Source organism: Sorex fumeus, unplaced genomic scaffold, assembly GCF_029834395.1.
Source record: "Sorex fumeus unplaced genomic scaffold, SorFum_2.1 ptg000034l, whole genome shotgun sequence".
Classification (NCBI taxonomy): domain Eukaryota; kingdom Metazoa; phylum Chordata; class Mammalia; order Eulipotyphla; family Soricidae; genus Sorex; species Sorex fumeus.
This window is the reverse complement of record NW_026606091.1, coordinates 7,595,117-7,620,779: the sequence shown is the minus strand read 5'-3', so window position 1 is coordinate 7,620,779 and position 25,663 is coordinate 7,595,117. Positions and strand designations below refer to the sequence as shown.

Sequence of the window (25,663 nt, the reverse complement as noted above, 5' to 3'; positions counted from 1 at the left end):
TTTGACTTTGGGCAATATAATCTCTACTGAGGCTTATAATAAAATGACTATTATCTATAGGAAAAACTATTATCTATATTAGTACATATGAAAAGTCTATCAATAGCATCAGCATCGGCCTACTGATCTAAAATATAACACCTCCCAGGTAACCTCTGATTCCGGAAGTCACGCCCACAGCCCGCCCCCCAGCGCCATCTTTGAAGCGTTCAGCATAAGAGAAGGAACACATGGAGGGTGCGGGAACCACAGATCCCGGAGGGGAAAAAAAAAAAAAAGAAAAAACAGGTTCCAAAAAGAGCCGAGATCACCAGCAAGTTCCAGATGGAGTAGGTGCCGCATCCCGCCTCCCCCAGATGGAACCCCGGTGACCAGAAGCCTCTACAAACACAGCTCGAGTATGCGGGAACGAGGACTTTTTCTCAAATCTGCCGGACTACACCTCCCAGGTAACCTCTGATTCCGGAAGTCACGCCCACAGCCCGCCCCCCAGCGCCATCTTTGAAGCGTTCAGCATAAGAGAAGGAACACATGGAGGGTGCGGGATCCCGGAGGAAAATAAAAAAGAAAAAATAGGTTCCAAAAAGAGCCGAGATCACCGGCAAGTTCCAGATGGAGTAGGTGCCGCATCCCGCCTCCCCCAGATGGAACCCCGGTGACCAGAAGCCTCTACAAACACAGCTCGAGTATGCGGGAACGAGGACTTTTTCTCAAAACCGCGCGGCCGCTTATGCGGCCGCGCAACATCTCTCTATATACAAAGTGATCAATGAGAAGTAAACCACCCAATCTTTCTCCCTGAAAATCAGAGTTAAGTTTGGAGCACGGCCACAGCCCCAGAAACACAAGGACTTAATGCAGAACCCAGCAGCTTAGAGCAGAAAAGTGAACGGACGATGAGTTAACCCAGGCCATCATTTCTGCCCAGAGGGGAAAGGGTGTTGCCCCATTCGCCCTCTCTTCTCTGGAAAGAAGGATGGCGGCCGCATGGGAGCCTTGTGGACAGCAGGTATGAGCCGGGGGTGTGGGGGCGACTAAAACCTCATGGGAAGGGGGGCGTTCCGGTCCATCCTTCACGCCCTACCGAGGTCACCAGTTGCCCCCCACGAGCGGCTCTCCAGCACAGCCACGGCCCCAGAAGCACAAGGACTTAATGCAGAACCCAGCAGCTTGGAGCAGAAAAGTGAATGGACTATGCATTGATCCAGCCCATCAAGTCTGCCGGAGGGGAAAGGGTGTTGCCCCATTCGCCCTCTCCTCTCTGGAAAGAAAGATGGCGGCCACATGGGAGCCTTGTGGACAGCAGGTATGAGCCGGGAGTGTGGGGGCGACTAAAACCTCATGGGAAGGGGGGCGTTTCGGTCCGCCCTTCATGCCCTACCGAGGCCACCAGTTGCCCCCACGAGCGGCTCTCCAGCACGGCCACAGCCCCAGAAGCACAATGACCTAATGCAGAACCCAGCAGCTTGGAGCAGAAAAGTGAAAGGACTATGCGTTAACCCAGGCAATCATTTCTGCCCAGAGGGAAAAGGGTGTTGCTCCCTTCCGCCCTCCTCCCTCTGGAAAGAAAGATGGCGGCCACATGGGAGCCTTGTGGACAGCAGGTATGAGCCGGGGGAGTGGGGGCGACTAAAACCTCATGGGTCGGGGGGCGTTCCGGTCCGTCCTTCACGCCCTACCGAGGTCACCAGTTGCCTCCCGCGAGCGGCTCTCCAGCACGGCCATGGCCCCAGAAGCACAAGGACTTAATCCAGAACCCAGCAGCTTGGAGCAGAAAAGTGAACGGACTATGCATTGATCCAGCCCATCAAGTCTGCCGGAGGGGAAAGGGTGTTGCCCCATTCGCCCTCTCCTCTCTGGAAAGAAAGATGGCGGCCACATGGGAGCCTTGTGGACAGCAGGTATGAGCCGGGAGTGTGGGGGCGACTAAAACCTCATGGGAAGGGGGGCGTTTCGCTCCGCCCTTCACGCCCTACCGAGGCCACCGGTTGCCCCCCGCGAGCGGCTCTCCAGCACGGCCACGACTCCAGAACACAGAAACCAATTTCTTAACTATCTGACTTTCAGTAGAAATACTTCCAGGGTCAATAGGTAAAATAGCAGAAATCCAAAACCAACATTTAATTCTTGAACCCAGCTGTAGAAAGCAAATCACTTCACAATGCTTTTTCAGCATGTCTGATTTGGGGGGGGGGTAAACTCTAAATAATAGTGGTGAATCTTTTATTGAAACAATGAATCTAATCAAAGCAGATAGAGTGTTAACTAGAATTCATCTGCCTCACAGGGACGGGGAGGGGTGGGGGGTGGGGTTTTATTGGGGTTCTTCATGGTAAAAAATAAGTATTGGTAAAGGGAAATGTGTTTGATATTTGCATGACTGAGACATAAACCTGAAAGCTTTGTAACCTTTCCCACAGTGATTCAATAAATAAATAAAAAAAAAAAAGGAAAAAAAAATAAAATAAAATATAACAGTGGGCACTTTCACACATTTTCTAGAGCAACTGTGGAATGTAACTATGTATGTCACTAAGTAGATGTTAAATAGACCAATAGTTCTTATTTATTTATTTATTTATTTATTTATTTATTTTTATTAGTGAAACACCATGATAGACCAATAGTTCTTATCCAGGCCTACACAAGTCTGAAGAGCATGACTCTTTCTGAAAGGTCAGCTACTCTGACAGGTGGAGTTAAAATATGCTTAATATGATGAATAATTAATTCAACAAATTAAACACTTAGTAAGCTCCATTTTCTGTGTAGTTATTGGCTACTGATGAGGAAACAGAAGCAATATTTGCCTCTGAGTATAAAACACAGGATAAGAAAGAAAATGACTGTTGATAAGGACAGTCTGCATATTAGAAATAATAAATAGGACAGAGTCACTACCCTTACTCTATGTGATAACACTCCAAATGAAAAACTTGAGATGACAAATATAGGAATTATGAAACGAAGAATTAAGTATAATTTAAACTACTCATAGAGTAACAGAAAGAAGCATAAAAGAGGGATAGTAGAAGAGACTATTTTAGCTAATTTGGCCAGGAAGGACTACACAGAGAGATAGAATGATGATAAGAAGACACAATAGAAGCAGAAAAGAGAATGTTCTAGGCAGAAGAAATTTCTGTGCAAAGACTCTAAAGCAAGAACAAGTTTGGCTTGGCTGAGAATCAGAAATAAATCAGTGAGAGTGGACAGAGGTCAGTGTAGGTTGAGGGGCAGAGCAAGAGCCACAGGAGACAGGGCCTTGTATCCAGGAGGCCTGTTATCATTTCCATGGGAAATGCTGCAGGGTAATAAGCAGGGAAGCAATGAGATAACATTTATCATTTCTTAAGAAATGAACTGGCTTCTATGTACAGAACATAATATAAGGGCAGTAAGTATGCAGGAAGGCAGGCTATTGAACAAATAAAGATACTGAACATAAACACAGAAAAGTCCATAGTGTGATAAATACAGTAAAAAGATAAGGACTGATTACATTGCACAAAGAACAATCCTACATCCAGGGTACTTGCATTATGGGGGAAGAGACAAGTAACAAAGCAACTAGTAAACATACAAGAAAGGTCTGAGTGGCAGTTGGTGTTGTGAAGAACACCAAATTAGATAAAGGTCTCAGAGAACATGTAAAGATTTTATAATTTGGCTTTGTTTTTAAACAAAATGGTCAAGGCAGCTTCAAGAATTCAGCAGCAACTCTGAGAACACCTGAAACACTCAGGAAGGACATGCAAAGTTCTGGATACAATAAGGTGCCCTTGTGTTTGGTGAGCTGGTGCAGTGAGAGTGAGACAGAACAGTAGTGAATGGAGGAAATGGAGTCAGATCATCAGATTCCCCATGAGCCTATCAATCATCATTGGTGTGGACTTCTATTTTTATTCTAAATAGAAAGTTCAGGAGACACGTAGTGGAAGGCATTATGCAACAGAGTTCTGGGATTCCACTGGAGTAGAAGTACGAAGCGGAGGTCTCATGAAATACCTATCAGAGTAAGTGATATTTAAGCTGAGACAAGAAGGCTAAGCAAGAAGACAGGTGTAAAATAGTTGACAGGTGAGGCATACAAGGAAAATGGAAGAATCAGTACAAAGTCCTTAGGCAGGACAGAGTTGAGGAATTAGAGAAATTAATTATACAGTGGAGGCTTTATTATACAGTGACAAGAGGGGAAATTTATCACATGGATAGATTTATCATGGCACCACACTACCAGCACATGTAATTATTTAATGTAAAAAATCTGTCATAATTAATAACAGATATGGCCTATTCCTAGCAGTCTTTAGAGACACAGCTAAAGAATACTGATCTACCAGTTTTAGCTGACTTAATATTATAAACCAATAAGGTATCCCAAATGCCTTAGAAACCTATTAATTTGCAATACTTTCCCTGCAATATAAGTGGCAAACTCCTCTATGTTTTTAGTACATATGAAGTATAAATTATAACATATTCCTCCAGACTTATATTATTACCCCTCTTCTTTTGGGGGGACACACACAGCAGTGTTCAGGGATCATTCCCTGTACTCAGAGATCATTCCTAGAGATATTCAGGAAGCCAGATTTGATGCCAGAGATTCAGACCAGGGTTTGCCACATGCAAAGCAAGTGCCGTACTATCCCTGTACTATCTGTAGTATCTCTCCAGCCTTTGTAACATATTCATCTTTGAAAGATTCTACTCCTTTAGTATTTAGAAACACTTTCCTCACAATTTCTTTTGTAATCTTTATGCATTTTGATTATTTTTCCATGTCAGGAATTGGAAAAGTAACAGCTCTAGTTATTAGATCCAGTAGATGTCCATTTTTCTTTGAGTAATGGATAAAGGACAAGTATTTCTTTGAGTGAAAAAAAACATTCCCAAACTATTCAGAGTACATAGTGATGACTGTGTGCCAGGTACAATGCTAAGACCCCTAAAAAGCAAGATTATGACTATGACACAGGCCCTGTGCTCCAGGAAAGATACATTCAGCTTGCTATGGTGCTGAGGATCTGAATACTCAAGAGACAAATAACATGAACTAAATTTTAGTTTTACTTCCTCCAAATATTTTACTGTTACTGTATTTGTTCATTTTTGGAAGGTTTCTAAGAGGTCTGCCTGTGGGAGAACTGTAACAATTTCTATGCAATACTGCTGCAGAGAGTAATGTGGTATTTTAAAATTAATAACTTAACTTTTATATACACGGGCTACATTTCAAAATTTGATTTGAAATTATTAGTAAGATAATCTGAATAGACATTTCACAGTGCAATTTTAATTCCTCAGTCTCAGGAATTCTGGAGACAACAGTACCACAGAGGCTAGGCATTCAAGGAGAAAACATTTCTACAGAGAACCAAACCCTGATTACAAAATTTTATATGCACAAACTACTTTTTGAAAAACCTATACATCAATTAAAAAATTGTATAGGACTACTATATCAGACACATAATAACTTTCCAGTGTAAATGAAAAACCTCTTATCATAACCAGTCCACAAAGTATAAAACCCTAAGCCAAAACAATCTAGTCATGTCTAATTACTTTATTTAAGGGGTAATAGGCTGGAGCAATAGCACAGCAGGTAGGGCATTTGCCTTGCATGTGGCCAAACCAGTTGATTCCTTCATTCCTCTTGGAATGCCCGGCAAGCTACCGAGTATCCCGCCCACATGGCAGGGCCTGGCAATGGGAAACTGCGTATTCGACATGCCCAAAACAATAACCAGTCTCAAAATGGAGGCATTACTGGTGCCCACTCAAGCAAACTGATGAACCACGAGTGTGCTACGGGGAAATTCAGCACTAGAGTACTATGAAGAAAATTTACAGAAAGTCATGAAAATATATTAAAGATACCCTGACCCAAAATCATGTCCTCATCAATCTACTAAAAAGTGACAAATATATGAATTAAAAATCTAAACATTAAACATACATTATACTATAATATGTTGAGTGGTAAATTTTCTAGTCCTGGTGATCCATGGGAATCAATGACCATATGGGGCTACTGAGCACTTGAAATGTGGATAATCTAAACTGAGATGTACTTTAACATACACATCAGTGTATTTTAAAACACTGCACAAGATTAAAAAATATGTAAAGCTGGTGGGAGGGTCTGTGGGGACAGAAGCAGCTGTGCAGACTGTGGTTGAGTGGGATTCAAACCTATGGAACTCTGCGAAACCCCACCCACAGGTTAGAAAGGTGAAGAGCATGATTTTTCCAGTGGGTGGCTGCTGACATGGCCACCAACTATCCCCCAATATAACCCATAAGACCTATCTCCAAAGTAGCTCTACCTAGTTACAAAGGAATAATAATAATAATAATAATAATAATAATAATAATAATAATAATAAAAGAATGGAATATCCTAGAAGGGGAAAGAAGAGATCACTGACATAGGCACTATGTTTCCACAGGGCACTGCAGTGCATAAACAATGCAGAAAACCACCTTGAGGAGGGAGGAAAATAGAAGCACTAAACCCCTTCATTGAATACCACATACAAAATCTCTCTGATAAAGAATTCTGAGAAAAGAAATGGTAAAGATGTTCAATGAGCTCAAAGAAACAGTGGATCCAACATCCAATAAAATACAGAAAGTTATGAGAGCAGCAGTGGAATGGACAGTAAATAAAATATGAGAGGAAATGCAAGCAGAAATAGGAAAACTACAAACAAAGGTCATCGATAAAAAAACTTGGTAGATGAAAAGAAAAATGCAATGGGTGCCCTCAACAGCAGAATGACAACAGCAGAAGATAGAATCATTGAGCTTGAAGGTGTGCTCCACAAAGCATAGAGGCAACAACAGAAGATGGAAAAAGACCTCATAATATCTTCAGATCAGGTAAGAGACATATGGGATAAATTCATGAGGGACAATATCAGAATCTGTTCCCCACAGAAAGACAGAAGGAAACCCCAAATAGGTAGTAACAGTTAAAAAAGAAATCATGAGGGGCATGGTGCAAACAGCAGGTCAATCTGTACCTGTGAGGCAAGTGCATCAGCAGCCTGATGGCACCGTCATGCTTTCAGATACCCCAAAATTGCTGCTGTGCCTTTGGCCAGACCCCAAAAACTTGGGGCAAAGTTGACCAAGAAAGTAAACGGCCAAAAGTTAGGTATGTGGGAGACACACCCACAAACCACCTCCAGCTCAGCTATATAGTTGGAGGCATGGCTTCTCTGGTTCCTGATCGAACTGCTTAACAGCCATGATCCCAGAGACTCAGAAACAAATCTTGAAACTCAAAGACTTTTGGCAGAAATGTGTCCTGTTCCTGCAGTAGGTTACTGGTGCTAGGTTATTCCAGGTGGGAATAGGTTTAGTGCCTTGGCCTGTTCCCCCTGGCGGCCCGGTGACCACTATCCTCCAGAAGCCACTGGACAGTAAGGATTGGGACTGCAGTGACAAGACACATGGGGCCTCACCAGATGGGGGTGGAACCGGCCCTTCCCTCCCCATCCCAACAAGACCCCGACTTGCTGCCTCTCTGGCTCCTAATCAAGCTGATTAATGGCCATGATTCCAGAGACTCAGAAACAAATCTTGAAACCCAGAGGCTTTTGGCAGAAATGCATCTGGACCGCACACAAGGTGGCCGCTGCCTCAGAGCTTATTGGAAAGACAGGTATGAGCTGGCGGTGATGGGGCAACTGCAGTCTCAAGGGAAGCGGGGGCGGTACCAGCTCATCCTTCACGCCCTACTGAGGTCACGAGTTGCCCCCACCCCCCCAAGCGGATCTCCAGCACAGCCATGGCTCCAGAGGCAAAAGGACTTAATCCAGAGCCTGGCAGCTAGCAGCAGAAAAGTGAATGGACCATGCATTAAACTACAGCACCATGCCTCGCCAGGAGGGAAAGGGTTTTGCTCCCTTCCTCCTTTTCCCACCCTGGCAGCAAGGTGGCCACTGCCTCAGAGCTTATTGGAAAGCCAGGTATGACCTTGCGGTGATGGGGCAACAGCAGTCTCATGGGAAAGGGGGTGGTACCGGCTCATCCTTCACGCCCTACCGAGGTCACAAGTTGCCCCCCACAAGCGGCTCTCCGCACAGCCATAACACCAGATGCACAGAAACCAATCTCATAATTATCTGGCTCTGTGCAGAAATCCAAAATCGCAGCCACGTGACATTATATGATTCTCATATCCAGCTATAGAAAACAAAGTATTTCACAGTGCCTTTTAAGCAATTCTGATTGTTGCGGGGGTTGGGGGGGTTCCTAAACAACAATGGTGCATCTTTTGCCAAAATAATGAATGTAATCAATGTAGAGAAGAGTTAAATAGAAATCATCTGCCTCACAGGCATTGGGAGGGATGGGAGGAGCGTATATTGGGGTTCTTGGTGGTGAAAAATGAGTACTGGTGAAGGGAAAGGTGTTTGATCATTGTATGACCGAGACTTAAACCTGAAAGCTTTGTAACTTTTCCCACAGTGATTCAATAAATAAAATAACTAAATAATAATAATAAAAAGAAATCATTGCTGAAAAGTTCCCAGAGCTGCAAAATGCAGGCATCTAGATCCAAGAAGCCTGAAGGGTTTAGATAATAGAGACTCCAGTAAAAAGACCTCAAGACATATCCTAATCAGAACATCACATATCATGGATATAGATATAATACTGAAAACAGTAAGATCAAAGAAGGAAATTACATACAAAGTATCATGCCCCTGATTTATAGCAGACTTATTATATGAAACTCTCTAGGCCTAAGGGTAGGGTACAGTTCAAAAACTTAATGAAATGAACCCCTCACCAAGAATACTTTACCTGGCCCAACTTCATTCAGATTTGAAGGAATCATATACAACTTCATGGAAAAACAACAGCTCAGGAATTTCAGAGAATCAAAACCCGCCATAAAAAAAGGACTGAAGGGGCTATTGTATGACAGGACAAACCCCACAAACACAACAAATGTTTATAGAACAATGGCATAAAACCTCATCACAGTAATCTCTCTCAATGTCAATGGACTAAATGCACCAATAAAGAGGCACAGAGTAGTAAAATGGATTAAAAAAACTGAATCCCGTATTTTGCTGCCTACCAGAAACACATTTGTATAGTCAAAACAAACACAGACTCAAAGTCAAAGTATGGAAAACAATTCTGCAAGCAAACAACTTATTTAAAAACGCCGGGGTGACCATAGTAGTATCTGATGATATAGATTTCAGGCCGAAAAGGATTAGAAGGGACAGTGAAGACTTTCTTAATAATCAAAGGATAATCATAAAGAAATTACACTCCTAAACACATATGCGCCCAACAAGGGGTCAGCAAAATACTTAAAACAACTGCTAATAGACTTCAAGGAGGACATTTGCAGCAATGAAATAGTTGGAGACTTCAACACCACCTTGTCACCTCTTAATAGATCACTGAGACTATTATTCAGCAAGGAAATACTGACTTTCAAGGAAAAATATGAAAGAGAAAGGAATACTAGATATATACAGTACTCTTCATCCCCCAAAAGCCTAATACACATTTTTCTCCAGTGCGCATGGAACATTCTCCAACATAGACCACATGCTGGGCCACAAAATATTCCCCTATGAAATCAAGAAGATATAAATGGTATCAAGTATATTTTCAGACCATAATGCACTTAAAATAGACGTTAATCAAATCAAACACCTGGAAATTAAATAGCTCACTACTGAATAATCAGTGGGTTCGGGAATATATTAAAGAAGAAAACAAAGGATTCCTGGAAACAAACAAGAATGAGGACACCAGCTACCAGAACCTGTGGGACACAACAAAAGCAGTGTCAGGAAGGAAGAAAGGGCCCACATAAACAACTTGACTTCACAGCTTAAGATCTTAGAAAATAACCAACAAAAGGAGCCCAAACCAGACAGGAGGACAGAAATAATAAACATCAGAGCAGAAATTAACAATATTGCACCGTAGCACTGTAGCACTATCCTCCCATTGTTCATTGATTTGCTCAAGTGGGCCCAGTAATGTCTCCATTGTGAGACTTTTTATTACTGTGTTTGGCATATTGAATACGTCACAGGTAACAAAATGGAATCCCCAAAAATTATCCAAAAGATCAATGAAACCAAGAGCTGGTTCTTTGACAAACAGAATAAGATGGGAAGCCACTAGCAAGACTCACAAAGAAAGAGGAGAGAGGACCCTAAAAATCAAATCAGAAATAAAGGGGGGGACATCACAACAGAAACCACAGAAATTCAAAAGATTATTAGAGATTATTTTGAAAATCTTTAAGGAATGAAACAAGAGAAACTTGAAAAAATGGGTAAGTTTCTGGACTCCTATAACCTCCCAAGTCTGAACCAAGATTTGGAATACCTGAATAGATTAATCAGTGTCAAAGACATTGAAATGGTAATCAAAAGTCTTCCCAAAAACCAAAGCCCAGGCCCAGATGGATTCACTAATGAATTCTTTCAACCTTTAAAGAGAACCTACTGCCAATTCTCTTCATGTTTTTCCAGAAAAATGAAGAAACAGAAACAGTCCCAGATAGTTTCTATGAGACAAATATCACCCTGAAACCCAAAGCAGACACGGATACCACAGGAAAAGGAACATCCTAATCTTTGTTCCATCTCTCAGGCTCCTAAGCATTCTCCTTGTCTTTATGCTCTCTTTTTTGTTTGTTTGGTTTTTTTGCTTGTTTTGGGTCCACCTGGCGATGCACAGGGGTTACTCCTGACTCTTAAAAAGGTAAAGGTCAAGGCCCTCCCATTGATCGTCGATTTGCTCGAGCAGGCCCAGTAACGTCTCCATTGGAGACTTTGTTGTTACTGTGTCTGGCATATTGAATACTCTGGGTAGCTTGCCGGGCTCTCCGAGAGGGGTGGAGGGATTGAACTCGGGTCGGCCATGTTGGCCGCTTGTAAGGCGAACGCCCTACCCGCTGTGCTATCGCTCCAGCTCCTGACTCTTACACTCAGGAATTACTCCTGGCAGTGCTCGGGGCACCACATGGGATGCTGCAAATCGGACCATGGTAGGAAGCATGCAAGGCCCTGCCCACTATGCTATTGCCCCAGCCCCTATGTGTAGGATAACACTGTTCTGTCCTTCCTGCATAGCCTCAGGAATAGTTAATAGTTGATAGTTGATAGTTTATTGATAGTTTATTGGACTGAGGAAAAGAGAAAAACACCCTATGGAGCTCTTTTGCCTGGGGCAGCCAGGAAGGGCTTTAGAATAACTTGTAGGTGGGCCCTCAGGAAGGGCTTTCTTATGTTGATTTTGCTACCTGACTGGGTGGAGGTCAGACCATACTGCAGGAGGGTGAGAGGCAAGAGAGCTGGAGAGAGGAGAGAGCAGGGTTGCTAGATGGACCAAGGAGAGACTAGCAGGGGGAACACGCCCTTGAGAGAACCTGGGCCCTCCATAACATAAATTTCTTCTATGGGATAAACTTCCTGGTAATAAACAGCTACTAAGACCAACCAGCCTGGCCCTTGTCTCTTCCTTTGTCTGCCTTGACCAACAGCTGTCCCGATCCAGGCCACACACAGTGGCTCTAGGGCACCGAATGCGGGCGGTGAGACATAGTCATGCAGAGAGCCTGCGAACACAAACCTTCAGCTTGCATAGTTTTTTACATCTATGCTCTTCTCTTCTTAAGAAGCAGTCACTGGAATACATTTTCCTCTAACTTCAGGAAGAGAGTTTATCTCAAGATTATTAATTACACATGAAATAATCCTATTTTAAATATGGATTATTTATATTACTTATAACCTCTATTTGAGGTTCTGAGTGACTATGAATTTGATGGAGGCATTGTATTAAAAACACTATACCTTTCTACCTATAGTAGAACATAGTTTTATTATACTCAAGAAAACAAAATTGAAACCAATGTAGAACTTTGTTTTACAATGAAATTTTTGTCTCATTTAGATGCTATAAATTGCTCAACTGTTATTTATTCTCACAGTCAGGAAAGATTGTTACTTTTACAGATGAGAATGTAATGTAAATAGCACCATACTAGCAATGCAATATTGTTCAATAAATACTATTTTTCCTTGCCTTCCCTCTTACCCCTACAACAATAAACTACAGCATAATTCACATGCGAATCATGGGGAGTTAAAGAGCACTTCAAAGTTCTACTCAAAGATAAAAGCAGAAAGTGTCTTCTTTCTATACAGTCATTTCTTTTATTTAATATGTATTTCTTATGAAACTTCCGGTTCCCAGCCTTTTCTTGTTGTAATGGCTGGGGGTCACATACTTGGTCGCAGATCTTGCCAGGGCATTACATCACTGCAGCACCATCTGTCTCATTCAGCATGGGTATGCTTATGGGGGTCAGGGGTGATAGAGACTGAATTTGTGGACTCATGCACACCTGCTGTGCAGGCACTTTACAACCTAGCTATCCTGGGGCCCTTACATCAGGTTCTTGTGGTTAAGAAAGGGTGAGCAATAATCTTTCAGAATTTGACCATGTACAGGTTGATACTCAGGAGATCCACACATCCGGGCATCTGGGAGGAACACAAAGGTCAGGAAGAAGGCTTTAGGTAAAATAAGTGACTTGATTTTTACTAATTTTAGCCCAATCCATTAACCATTTTATCCTTTGTCTGTTAAATCCCTGGCTCCAAGAGTCTGTCATGTTTGCAAGTATATTTACCTTCTTCAAATAATCCCACTTATGACGTATTTTAAGAAAGTAAAAAAGATTAAGAATGTTCCCCTGGCAGTGGGAGGTAGCTATACCAGTGGAGATAAGTGGCGGTATTGTGAAAGCCACAGGCAGCAGAAGAGCCTTGCAGTCCTCACAAGGTATGAGCTCTCTCTATTTACCCCAACATTTCTTTAACTCCAGATCCCTAATGCTCAAGATACCAACACACTGGGACTAATACAGACATGAAACATTTTGTCAAGAACACTGAAATCTCCAAACTTCCAAAGAAATGAATTTCAAAATGAGCAATTTTCCACTCACGTATCTCACACAAACACCTGAGCCTTACTACCATCTTCTATATTCTGCTATTCAGAACTACTACAGAAAAGAGCAGTGAGAGCATCTATGTCAGCTGCTTCGCTCAGTTACATTTCAGACCTGCAGAGATTGCCCCAATTCTGTTTGGCTCTATTTTCAAGGTATATAGATAGCTTCATTATCTCCATGACAACTTCCTTCCTTTAAAATATAAGGAATGGTTAGCAGGAACAAATGCTGATTTGTGATATGCTTGGTGAGAAATCAGAATTAAGAATAGCTCTCAAAGATTTCAAATGTGCTTATATGAACTTTAATCCTTTGCATTTCACAAAAATAATTTAACTGTTTATAGTTCAAAATCTTTAATAATGATTATATCTTATCGAATAGATGTCCCAATTTCCTTTTGCTCCAGCCCTTAGAAATGAAAGTTCTTAACAGCTAGCACCACCCTTATATTATAGTTTGTGCCCCAAGTTGTCCCCACAACGGTGTTTTATATATATGTATATGATAGCACTGTAGTACTGTCCTCCCATTGTTCATCAATTTGCTCAAGTGGGCACCAGTAACATCTCCATTGTGAGACTTGTTGTTACTGTGTTTGGCATATCGAATACATCACAGGTAGCTTGCCAGGCTTTGCTGTACGGGCTACTGAGAGTATTTCTCAGTGCTTGCTGGGCTCTCCAAGAGGGGAGAAGGAATCAAACCTGGGTCGGCCACATGTAAGGCAAATGCCCTACCCACAATGCTATCATTCCGGCATATATATATATATGTATATATACATATATATATGTTCATCGATTTGCTTAAGAGGGCCCAGTAATATCTCCATTTTGAGATTTGTTACTGTGTTTGGCATATCACATGTAAATCTCCCTCTCAGGAAACTGAAGAGTATTTCAAAGTTTATGCAAAGATAAAGGCAAAAAACTCTTGTCCCTATACAATGATCTATTATTTGATTAGTATTTGAAAGTAAGTTTCCTGTTCAATGTGGGGTGCTTTTATTGATGCAATGACCAGGAGTCACACAATTGTGGTCATGGTGATTGGCAGGGCAGATAAAACCCGACAAAATGTACCAGTTAATTCAATGGGAACCCCAAAGTCTCAAAAATCTCTGAAGACAGTGAACCACCAAAAGAGGGACTGAGGTAAAGCAGTGCACCAAGTCTCAAGTGTCTTTCAAAGAAAAACTCAAGGTTACCTGCAAGACTACCCCCTTACCTGGATTGGGTTGCAGGTATTCAATTGTCTTAGTCATTATTTCCATCACAGCCCTGCTGGTGACATCCACTTTCTGAAATGAGAAAATGATAACTGAAATGACAAACTTTAGTATTTGTTGATATAATACAAGCAAGCACTGGTGGTGAGACAGAGCAACCACAAACCCTGAGGAGAAGGAGAAGGGTTTCTGAGGAACTGCCAGAAGGAATCGAATGGGTCTGATCAAGATTTGGAAAGCCTTTTTATCCACAGAGGATCCTGGTAATTTTCTGAATTTTTTCTCACCTACACCTCATTATTTTCTGGCAAACTAAGGTGGAAAGAGACTTCTCTTCCCATTAGACTAATCTGATTTCTGAAAACAGTTTGCTGTTGACCTGACCTGGAGAAAATTCCATAAAAATATGCATATAGAAATTCAAACTTCAAGTACATCACTGAAACCTCCTAGACCATGGAGGGGCATCATTTGAAAAATCACCAAATCTCTGTAAGATGTCAATTTACAAAAACAGTGAGTGTCATCCATTAGTAAAATGAGAAAGCTGGAAGACCTACCTAGTTCAATGGGAGACTGGATACAGGATCCATGGCCCACAGAGTGCTAAAATTTTGCTTTATGTGCTTAAAGTTGCAAAGACTAATGCAGAATTTCAGAGTTTTTGGTTAGATTTGCTATTTACTGAGCACATCAAAGTAAATAAAACCTATGAGAAGCGTATATAATGCATGGTTAATAACTGTCATACTGTAATGATCTTGATTTTTAAGAGTGAGTTGTGCTTACCCCAGAAGAGTAGGTAAATCATAAGAAAAATAAGTTCCAGAAATAAACTGAAAAAGCAAAACTCAGAGAGCTAGAGATATAGTACACTGGGTAAGGCACTTGCCTTGCAAGAACCTGGGTTGGTTGCTTGCAAAGCAAAGAGCCTTAATCTTTGTAGGATCTCTCCAGATTCCCAGGAAGTGTTGGGGTTTTTGTTTTGTTTTGGCTTGGTTTTTGTCAAAAACAAATGAACTCCTCAGAAACTTTACTAACTAGAATTGATATTAAAAACTTGTTCAATTCTATTCCAGCTTAAGTGTTCCTGATCACAATCTATATGTCTTAGAAATCGAAGCTCATTAATATACAGGCAACAAGGACATCTCCCATCCTGAATAGAGATACCAAGTTATATTGGAAGGCTCTTTACTCCATTCTCCAGGATGGGGCTGGGAACCTAGAAATGTAAAACCACTGTTCAAGGAAAACTCTTAACATCTCATTAGTTTTTTACATGTTTGTTTAACATCAACTTTGTTTTACAAGTCTTTAGGGTGTACGTAAACTTTATTGACAAAGACTGCTCTATACTACATTTTTCTGAAAATGTCTATCATGCTGAATACCCACCTTAGTTGTGTTTCTTTACAGAAGCTGGGTACGAGGTACCACTACTTTATATCTTGAATGAGATTTTTCTGGGAGGTCACCAAGAAAGTTGTGGATGTGGTCTCTTTTCGAGTAGAGAGCCCCTTCTCTCCTATGGGCTCTTTAAGCAGACAACCTAATTATCAGCCTCTGTAAATAGACAGCACTAGCTTGGCAAAAGTCAGTGTCTCAGAGGATTACAGAAGACACTAGATGTACCAAAATAAGAGCACCTTTTTTCCCACAGAGTGGTATTTAATATCTTAGAGGTCAGAATGCTCATAGATTCCAATACCCCCTATGATTTGACGAAAGAGTACTTTACTATCCCAGGCATTTGTGCCATTGAAATTAATTAACTGTTTTGACACTTTTAGTTTAACACTTTTAGTTACCTAATCTACTTCCATAATGAAAACAGCTTGCTCAGAGGTCCCAAACTTATTTGGCTTATTTCCCTCGCTTTGTGCAAAGAAAATTATTCAGTGTAGCCCTGCAAATACACCTTCTTTAAAGGAACAAATAGAAAGTGTTCCCCAATCTTACCGAAGGCTATTTCCATGCCCCTGGATTGTGCCAATGCCCCTCAAGAAGTAACATCACCCATTTTGGAAAACAGAGTTCTAGCTAACACTTTTTTTTTATTAGAAACTACAATAAGCTTTAATTAAAGTCCACTTTTGAGTCAATATAAATAATTTAATAATGTGTATATTGCATTATTAAGATTTTCCTCAAAATAGTTATTATCAAATACAATAACAAGAAAGTTGCTTCCAATTTTTCCCTGACATTTTATTAAACATAATAAGCACAGAAGGAAAAGACCAGTCAAAAGCCTATTATTTTATATGTGTAATCTGAATAAAAGAAGGGAAGTGAACTCCTTGAAGCCACCAATTGATATGGCTATAATAGAAAAACAGTATTTGTAAAGACCATTATTATTTTATTATCTCATTCTTGCTTTGGACAACCTGGCAGGCTACCGAATGTAACCTGCCCACACGGCAGAGTCTGGAAAACTCCCCGTGGCGTACCCAATATGCCAAATACCAGTAACAACGATGGGTCTCATTCTCATAACTCTGAAAGAGCCTTGAATGTGGCAGTTTTTAGAATCTCAGGGCTAGGACCAAGGAGATGTTACTGGTGCCTGCTTGAGGCAATCTAAGAAGGACAGGATGATTGTGATAGTGATCGTGAAAGACCATGCATCAGAGGGCTTGAGAAACAATAGGAGAATGACTGAATTGCCTGCTGTCCATCTTCAGACAGAAGCCTAAGAAATTTCAAACACTTTTCTATCTCTGTCTTACTAATAATATCCACAGGTATCTTATTTGGGGCTCTCACTCATCAGCACGTCCAGGAATCCATGTCTTATTCACCAACACAACAGCGAAGACTGTTGATCCCATGGTGCATCCAGGGATCAACATTACCCTGGGTGTGCTGACTGGAACCTACTCCTTTTTAATCCTAGTTGAAAAAGATCACTAGAAACTGAAGAAAAGTAATATTATTAAAATGTGACACTATTAATAACAAATCGCTTGCTACAAAACTCAAAATAGAAGATGACTAGTATATTTTACTAGAGGTGGAATTTCTGGGTTTATTCCCTATTTCAATAGAAATTTAGAAATTTCTAAGCTTCTTTTGAAAAACTAGGTCTAAGAGCTTAAAGACCCTTCTTAGATTGAGTTTTGCTCTGTCTCCATAGTTTCTATTCACTAACTGTAGCTCTGCCACTTGGGGTGGGCTATAGGGATCCAATCCTAAATGGATGATAATGATAAAGAACTGGCCTTTCTCCACTCAGGGCTCTGCAAACAAAGCAGTCTTTCCCTTCAAAAAAAATGGTATTTCCCCCCATTTTAAACTCAAAATCCTGTTTTTATTAAATCCTGAGCTTACCACTTTTTAACTAGTAATCCTGGAATTACTACTTAATTCCATTCTAATTAAGATGGCCTACAGGTAGCCACAAGTCCAAATCAGGATTCATTTCTGTTTTCTCAAGTCACTTCCCAGGTTACTCTTCATACTTCCAAAAGAGATACTAGACCCTTGGACTGAATTACTGCACTTCCCACATATGATGGACATGAGAAAATTTGAGAATTTTGTTCAAGCAGTCTCTCCTCTAGGAATCTTCCACTGATCTATACACCTACCATTAGATCTTTCAAAGAATCTTCTCCAGAACACGGAATACTATGTTCTGTACTTATGTTTGCATTTGTTTCATTAAAACTGGAACAAATAATTGAAAGCAGAAATGTGCTTAATCATTATTGTATTCCTGGTGCCCAGCAGAAGGATATTATATGCTGAGTAATTACTGGTAACTACATTTAAAAATACGGTATCGCTTCAGTAACAGAAGGAGCATGGTGGTAAGTAGAAGGCCTTCAATTTCACTCTTGAAAAAAAAATACTTGCAGCATTCCAATGAACAATTTCACAATGTCTGTACCATGGTAACAAATTTAGCTTGTACTTAATAAAATCTGTAAGCAACAGACACCATTTAAAATTAACATGAAAACAATTTCATGCAAGACACTTATGAGGAGAGAAATGGGTCCCTGCAGAACAAATACTGCCCTGGATCCCCACCCAATCTTCTGTGGCAAGGAAGACGTGGGAGATCAGAGACAGAGATGGTGATTTTATTGAATCTCAGGGGAAGAAAGCAGGGTAGTCTGATTAGAGGAACACCTTTAGGAATACACATATTTTTCTCCCAGTAGTGCTGCTTGCAGCAAACCTCCAATTTATTTAATTTTGTTGTCTAATTGCACCTTAGAGGACAAAGCTGAACAGAGGTTTCTCTAATCCAAATGCTTGATCACCAGAAAACTGAGTGTAGGCAGGTTATTCTTTCTCAGACATAGGAATATTAAACTAAAATTGTGTGTGTGAGAATAGACATGTTGATGAGAGTTTCTAAATGTAAATCATTGCTTTGCCGATGACTTTGGGGATATACACCATAAATATAATTTCAGATGTGTAGAGAATACAGCATTTGCAATTATAACCACATATAAGACAAAACTTGTGTGGAATGAACTGAGATAAGCAATTTCTACACTGCACTGAAATCTAATTTTACTGAAGTATAAATAAATATATACAAAAGTATACAAAATATATAAATTAACTTTATTGCAGGAATGCTAAATTTTGAAATAAAAGCCTACTTAACCATTTTCTAGAAAACAGAAACAAGCCTTTCAGAATCAGAGGGGTATCTGTGAGTCTTTGCCTGAAGGAAATGTTTATCATATATTTTATTTCAATTAGTTTGTACAATTGCCCTGCATTCAAAGGCTTAATTGGTTGCCTGGTGATAAAAATGTTTTTCGAATTTCCTATTATTTTTAGTTTTACTTAAGAAACAGAAAACCACTGATGCAATTTGTCTCTCTAACTTAGTACCTTTAGCTCTGGCAGAGACTGAAAGCTGGATTTAAATTATTATTTCTTAGTTCTAAGTTTCTAAAACCCTGATTCATCCATCACTAACGGGATGACACTGTCCATGTGACATTATTCTAAATTCTTTCAAGGAACAGACTGGGAGAAAAAGAGGTAAAGAAAAATACATTTATAGGCAAATGAACAGAATCATAGGCTGCTCCTCACGAGGATTGATGAGTTCCAATATTACAGGGTTTGGATAAGTCGAAGTCAAGTTATTTGGAGGCAGGTATGTAAGGATATAGAAACTCAGGTGCTACAGATAAGGAAGGATATAATACTATTTCTAGAACTAAGAACAGCAATGTTTATCAGCTTTGGTTGGAAATCTGATAGTGATTAGAACCGTAAAGAGATGAGAAATAGAGAACAATGCAGACTTGAGTCCAGTGGAGCAAGTGGCTACCAGACTTTATGTGTAAGAGAGTGACTTACCAGACATCTTGTTTAGACCCAACACTCATACTAAAACTCTTCTCTAGTTGGCACCTATCCTATTAGTCAGTTTACTCTTAAGAATTTAACTTGGAAAAACCAGGTAATTAACAACACAGTCTCATTTCATAAGACCTCTGTCTTTTTCCCCGCTTTCTTAACTATAGTTGGCTGTGCTCAGGGCTTGTTCTTGCTTCTGGCACTCAAGGATCACTCCTGACCAGGCACAAGGAACCATATGGGGAGGTTCTGGAGTTTGAACCCCAGATCAGTCGCATGCTTAGGCAAGTTAGTATCTCTCTGAGCCCCAAGGCCCCTGTCCTTTAAAAACATATATTCGGGCACAGGAATTCAAATGGGGCCTGTCCTTCTTTTTTGATTTGCTATTTCCTTTCCCATAAATATACCAGGCTCTTCAAATCTTTGATCTACATCTTAAGTAAAATAAATGCAGTTATTAACCAAAAGCAGTTTCTAGGTGTCATAGACTTGTGTCATCCTCTCTGCTTCTGTAATGCTTTCTATTTCCAAACCATTCAAATTCTTCATACTATACAATACACAATCTTTACCATAAGTCTAGATACCACTTGCTGTGAAGAGTCTCAAAGTGAAAAAAAAAACACAAAGTAGCAATCATCATTACAAAAATGAAGAATGGTATCTTTTCACTCTTTCCACTCCCACTTTTTGGGGGGATCCTAGGTGAGTTGTTGTTGTTTTGTTTTTGGGCCACACTGAGTGATGTTCAGGGTTATTCCTGCCTCTGCACTCAGAAATTACTTCTGGTGGTGCTCAGGGAACCATATGGGATGCTGAAGATTGAACCCAGATGGGGCGCATGCAAGGCAAGTGTCCTAAACTGTACTATTTCTCCAACCCCATTCTCATTTATTAATAATATAACTATTCACAAATAATTTATCAAGAATTATATTTTTAAGTACATGATAACATCAAGTTCGCAAGTTTAGTAATGTCATGCTACTAGTTTTAGATATTAAAGACCCAGGAACAATGAACTAACTCATGCAGTAAGTAGTGTGAGTGGAATGAGAGGTTGATCAGGCTACACAACGATGGTCTCACCATGAGTCTAGCTGCCACCTCTGGTTGGCACAGTTTTGTTTGAGGGCATTCTAACACCAGACAGTAATGCAAACTTTCCCAGAAATATTTTGGGAGAGCATTCTTTCCCTCCCTTGCCCCCACCTCTCCTCACTCTATTGATACATTAGCTCCACAACATCCCTATTTAGAAAAGGGATCATAAAATGATTAAATGATTAAATAAAATCACTGTATCACTGTCATCCCATTGTTCATCGATTTACTTGCATGGGCGCCAGTAATGGCTCCCAGCCCTGAGATTATAGCAGCCTCTCCTTACTCGTCTTTCCCAATGATTGGAGGCTCTTTCAGGGTAAGGGGAATGAGACCTGTTATTGTTACTGTTTTTTGGCATATCAAATATGCCACTGTAACTTTCAGGGTCAGGGGAATGAGACCTGCTATTGTTACTGTTTTTGGCATATTGAATATGCCAGGAGTATCTGTCATGGGGGATACTCTTCGTTGGATTGCATGTGTGTGTACATATATATATATGTATATGTATATATATATAATATACATAAAATATTTCCCTCTATAATTTGTTGTCTACTGTCTGAACCCTATCAAATATGGTGGGATAATTATGGAAAATGAGTAGGGAGTGTCTTATGCTGTGTCCAGGAATACGTTCACTCATATGTGAGGCTCGGACTGAGCATGTGGAAAGTGGCCTGGAGTGTGGCAGCGGTTGGGTAGTGGAGGTTGGCTGTTGGGGCTGGGTCTCTTGGGGCGGGGTGGTCTCTCACCCCCTCCTTTGGGGTGCCCCAAGTGAAAATAGCCTGGTGCGGAGTCTGGTGAAATGGTTATGGGGGTCTCATTTTATGCTCCCTTCTGGGAGAAGGAGCCGTGAGTTCTGGAGGGTGACTGATGAGGAGATAATCTTCTCAACGATTAAATAAATAAAACATTAAGAAAAGTACATATCGAGTTTTGTTTTGTTTTCAGTCATACCTAACAGAGTTCAGGGAGTACTCCTGGTGAGACTCAGAAGATTATTTGGGGTATTGAGGGTCAAACTCGGGTCAGCTGAGTTCAAGGCAAACATCCTGACCCCCCTTTAATGGCATTTTCTTAGGCTGTGTTTTTAGGATAGTAAAAGGAATACACTTTCTTTTTTGTTTTATATACGTACTATAAGAAGAATACTTTTAAGACTAACAAAACTGTGAGCAGGAGCAAACGGGGACCTGGGGACATTGGTGGTAGGATACGTACACTGGTGAAGAGATGGGGGTTAGAGCATTGTCTGACTGAACAATGAACATTGTCTGAATGAACAACTTTGTGACTCTGTATCTCAACAACAACAAAAGCTTAACAAAAAACATTTTCTGTAACCAGGGTAAAGTAGGGTCCTTTTCTTCCTTCTCTTAATATTCTGGACAATCTGATGACAGGGGGAGTGCTTAATGGTGATCACTTACTCTTTCCATCTCCTTGAAGTCATCGTCTAGTTTGGTTCCTTCAGCTCCTCCAACCTTCTCACTCACTTTCTGTAGAAAAAATTACAAAAGGAGAATGACTGTAAGTTTTATTTCAAAAATGTGTCATAAGTTTGAAGCACATTCATGAATAACTAACAAAATCTCACAGTAATCCCCTGACATAGGTTGAGCTGCTTCATTGTATTTTTTAGGAGGAAACTGACTCAAAATTTAAGCAACTTGCCAAAAGCCATGCATCACTTGCCAAAAGCCACACATCTGGTAAGTAATAAAGCAAGAACTCAAACTAATTTTATGGTTTAAACCTCAGTGTTCTTTACTGTTTACAAATCATGCAATTACTGAATAACTCACATTTTCCTCTTATAAGTTCTAAGGGTTAACAGAACAATAATCATTTACCTCTGATGATAGATTTCTAAATGCTGCCTTGGTAAAAAATAGCTAATTCTTCAATATATTCCTTAATGGACTATTGAACAGATAATAATATTCATCTATCAGACTAGTAAGAAGAAAATCATCCAAGCTTAGATTAAGATAAGAGAACTAAAATCATATTCTACTACAAAGCCTTCTGTAGTTGTCTACATCCTTATATAAAATAGTACTTTGTGAAAAGTTCTCAGAGCTCAAGAGCTCATGTTCTCAGATCCAGGAAGCCCAAAGTGTCCCAGCTAAAACAGACCCAAATATATCATAATCAGAATGAAGAAACTCATAGGGATAGAATACAAAACTTCACAAGATCAAAGAAGGAAATTACTTACTAAGGGGAATCCCCAAGATTTAAATCAGACCAATCAAACAAGGCCTCCAAGTCCAAAGAAAATTGTGGGATAAAGTTTAAAACAAAATTTTAAAAATCTCAATTAAATGAATTCCTTATCAAGAATATTTGACCTGTCAGGACTTTCATTCAAATTTGAAGAAATAATACACAACTTCAAAGATGAACAATTCAGGAACTTCAAGGACTCAAAAACAACTTCAAAATAACAACTGATGGGGCTACTTCAAGGCAAGATAAACCTCACAAACATACCAAACATACAGAAAGATGGCACAAAACTCCATGACTATAATCTCTTTCAATGTCAGTGGCCTAAATGCAGTAACTAAGAGCAGAGTGGAAAATGGATTAAAAATTGAATGCAATATTCTTTTGCATTCAAGAAGTACATTTCAATAAAGCAAAATATGACTCGAAGTTAAAGGTAGGAAAGTCAAAGGTAGGAAGACAATCCTTCAAGCAAACAACTTACTCAAAAAAGGCTGAGGTGGCCATATCAATGTCAGATGACATCAATTTCAGGCCCAAAAATATGAGACAGAAAGGGTCATTTCTTATTAATCAAGGTATATGTACATCAAAAAGAATTCACACTTCTAAACACTTATTTACCTAATAAGAGAACAGTAAAATACTTAAAACATCTGCTAATAGATTTCAAGGAGGACATATATAGCTACACAATAGGAGTTGGATACTTCAACAGTGCTCAGTCACCTTTTAATAGATAAACCAGACTAAAGCTCAAAAAATGGAAAAGAAAGGAAACGCTGATTTTAAAGGAATAAATGCTTTCTCTCCAGTGCACATGGACATTCTCCAAGATAGGCCACATGCTGAGCCACAAAGCATACCTTAAAAAATAGAGAAAAAAAACCCCAGCTATATAAATTGCATAGGGTATCTTCAAACCATGACACACTGTAAATAGAAGACAATCACAAAGAGAGAGGGAGAATTAAATTAAACACCTGGAAATTAAACAGCTGACCACTGAAAACCAGTGGATTAGAGATAAAATCAAAGAGGAATCAAAATTCCTGGAAACAAACAAGAATGAGGACATGACCCACAAAAAAGAATGAGGATATGACCTACCAGAAGTTGTAGGACACTGCAGAAGAGGCATTAAAAGAAACTTTATATCTAGGCAAGCATTCATCAAGAAGGAAGGGGCCACATACATAACTTGACTGCATAGCTTAGGAAACTGAAAAAAGACCAAAAAATGAAACCCATCGCAGGCAGATGTTGAATTATGAGTTTTTACTTCTTTTAATAGCCATTGGCTTCATAGTCTTTACAGAAGTCTTCCTCTTGTAGCAATTTCAATAATAACCTATGTCAGAACAGTCAGCTTAGTTCATCTCCTTCCAAAAGTTCCCCTGCTACATGGCTTTGCCTATTAAGCCATGAAAGAGGTAACATTCCCATTTTGGGGTAGCTTATATTCATCCTGATCCTCTTATAGAAAATGCCTTCTTTTAATCATAAGGACTACTTATAGAAGAGACAATCCCTGAAATTTCCAAGAATGTGAATTTTAGCACAACTCTAGCCCTGTAATCTAAATGCCATTCATATGGCATAATAAACACAAGAACATGTTTTGAAGTCAATAAGATATTCGGGAAATACTCATTTCCTTTTCAAATCAATAAAGTATATCTACTTATTGTATCTTTCAAAGAATTTTAGATTTTTATTTGAATAACCTTTTTTTAAAATACTGTTCCTTACAAGTTTTTATGTATAAAAAGTTCCAACACTACATCCTCTAAAATAATCTTTACTCCATTTACCATTATCTCAGTGATCTTTCTCCACCCTATGCTTTTGGATCTTTATCTCTGCCATTACTTTATTTAATTGCTCTTTTTGAAATAACTTCCAAAAAATTACTGCTATTTTTCTTTTCCTTTATTTATTTTTTGCTTTTTGGGTCACATCCAGCGATGCACAGGTGTGGCTCTGCACTCAGGAATTACTCCTGGTGGTGCTCAAGGGACCATACGGAATGCTAGGAATCAAACCTGGGTTGGCCATGTGCAAGGCAAACACCCTACCCATTGTGCTATCGCTTCAGTCCACAGCTATTTTTCTTAACCTAATTAAATCTTAAAGATCAATGATTAAAAGTAAAAGGCTTAATAAAATGATAGTAACATCTTTTATTTATTTTACTACCTTACTACACTGCTTTTTGTTATTAAGTGTTCTCTTAAGAGAACACCTGTATTTTGAAATGTCCAAAAGTGTTTCCTGTCACTGTTGGTTTATTTAAGTGGAAGTGATCAAAACAATTCCTAGAAAGATAATGTAAGTTACAGGATAGGAACCTAGATCTAATATTCCGTGGAAAATTCATTACATTATTTTTTGATTTTTGCAATTAAACCTAGATACAAAACCCGCTATTTTAGTGTATATTAGTGTTTTCTTGACTTCATAATCATATTGTATTTGTATATAACAATCCCCTCTCGGAGAGCCAGGCAAGTTATCGAAAGTATCTCGCCCGCCACGGGAAAGCCTGGCAAACTGCCCGTAACGTATTCGATATGACAAACTCAGTAACAACAAGTCTCAAAATGGAGACATTACTGGGCCCACTCAAACAAATCAATGAACAACGGGAGGACAGTGCTACATATAATTTAAACCCCCTCTATTTTTTAACCATCCACAAGATATCATTCTCACTGGTA

At 39.7% G+C, this 25,663-nt stretch overlaps 1 protein-coding gene across 1 annotated transcript in view; it reads right to left on the bottom strand.

Annotated features, from left to right (window-relative positions):
• The window catches only part of SH3GL2 (SH3 domain containing GRB2 like 2, endophilin A1), a 205,090-nt gene that overhangs the window by 32,817 nt on the left and 146,610 nt on the right, over positions 1 to 25,663 (bottom strand). The window contains exons 2-3 of the mRNA XM_056117195.1: positions 22,142 to 22,210; positions 14,258 to 14,330 (exon numbers count right to left, since the gene is read on the bottom strand). Coding sequence (XP_055973170.1) covers positions 14,258 to 14,330; positions 22,142 to 22,210 — 142 coding nt within the window. The remainder of the gene's footprint in view (positions 1 to 14,257; positions 14,331 to 22,141; positions 22,211 to 25,663) is intronic.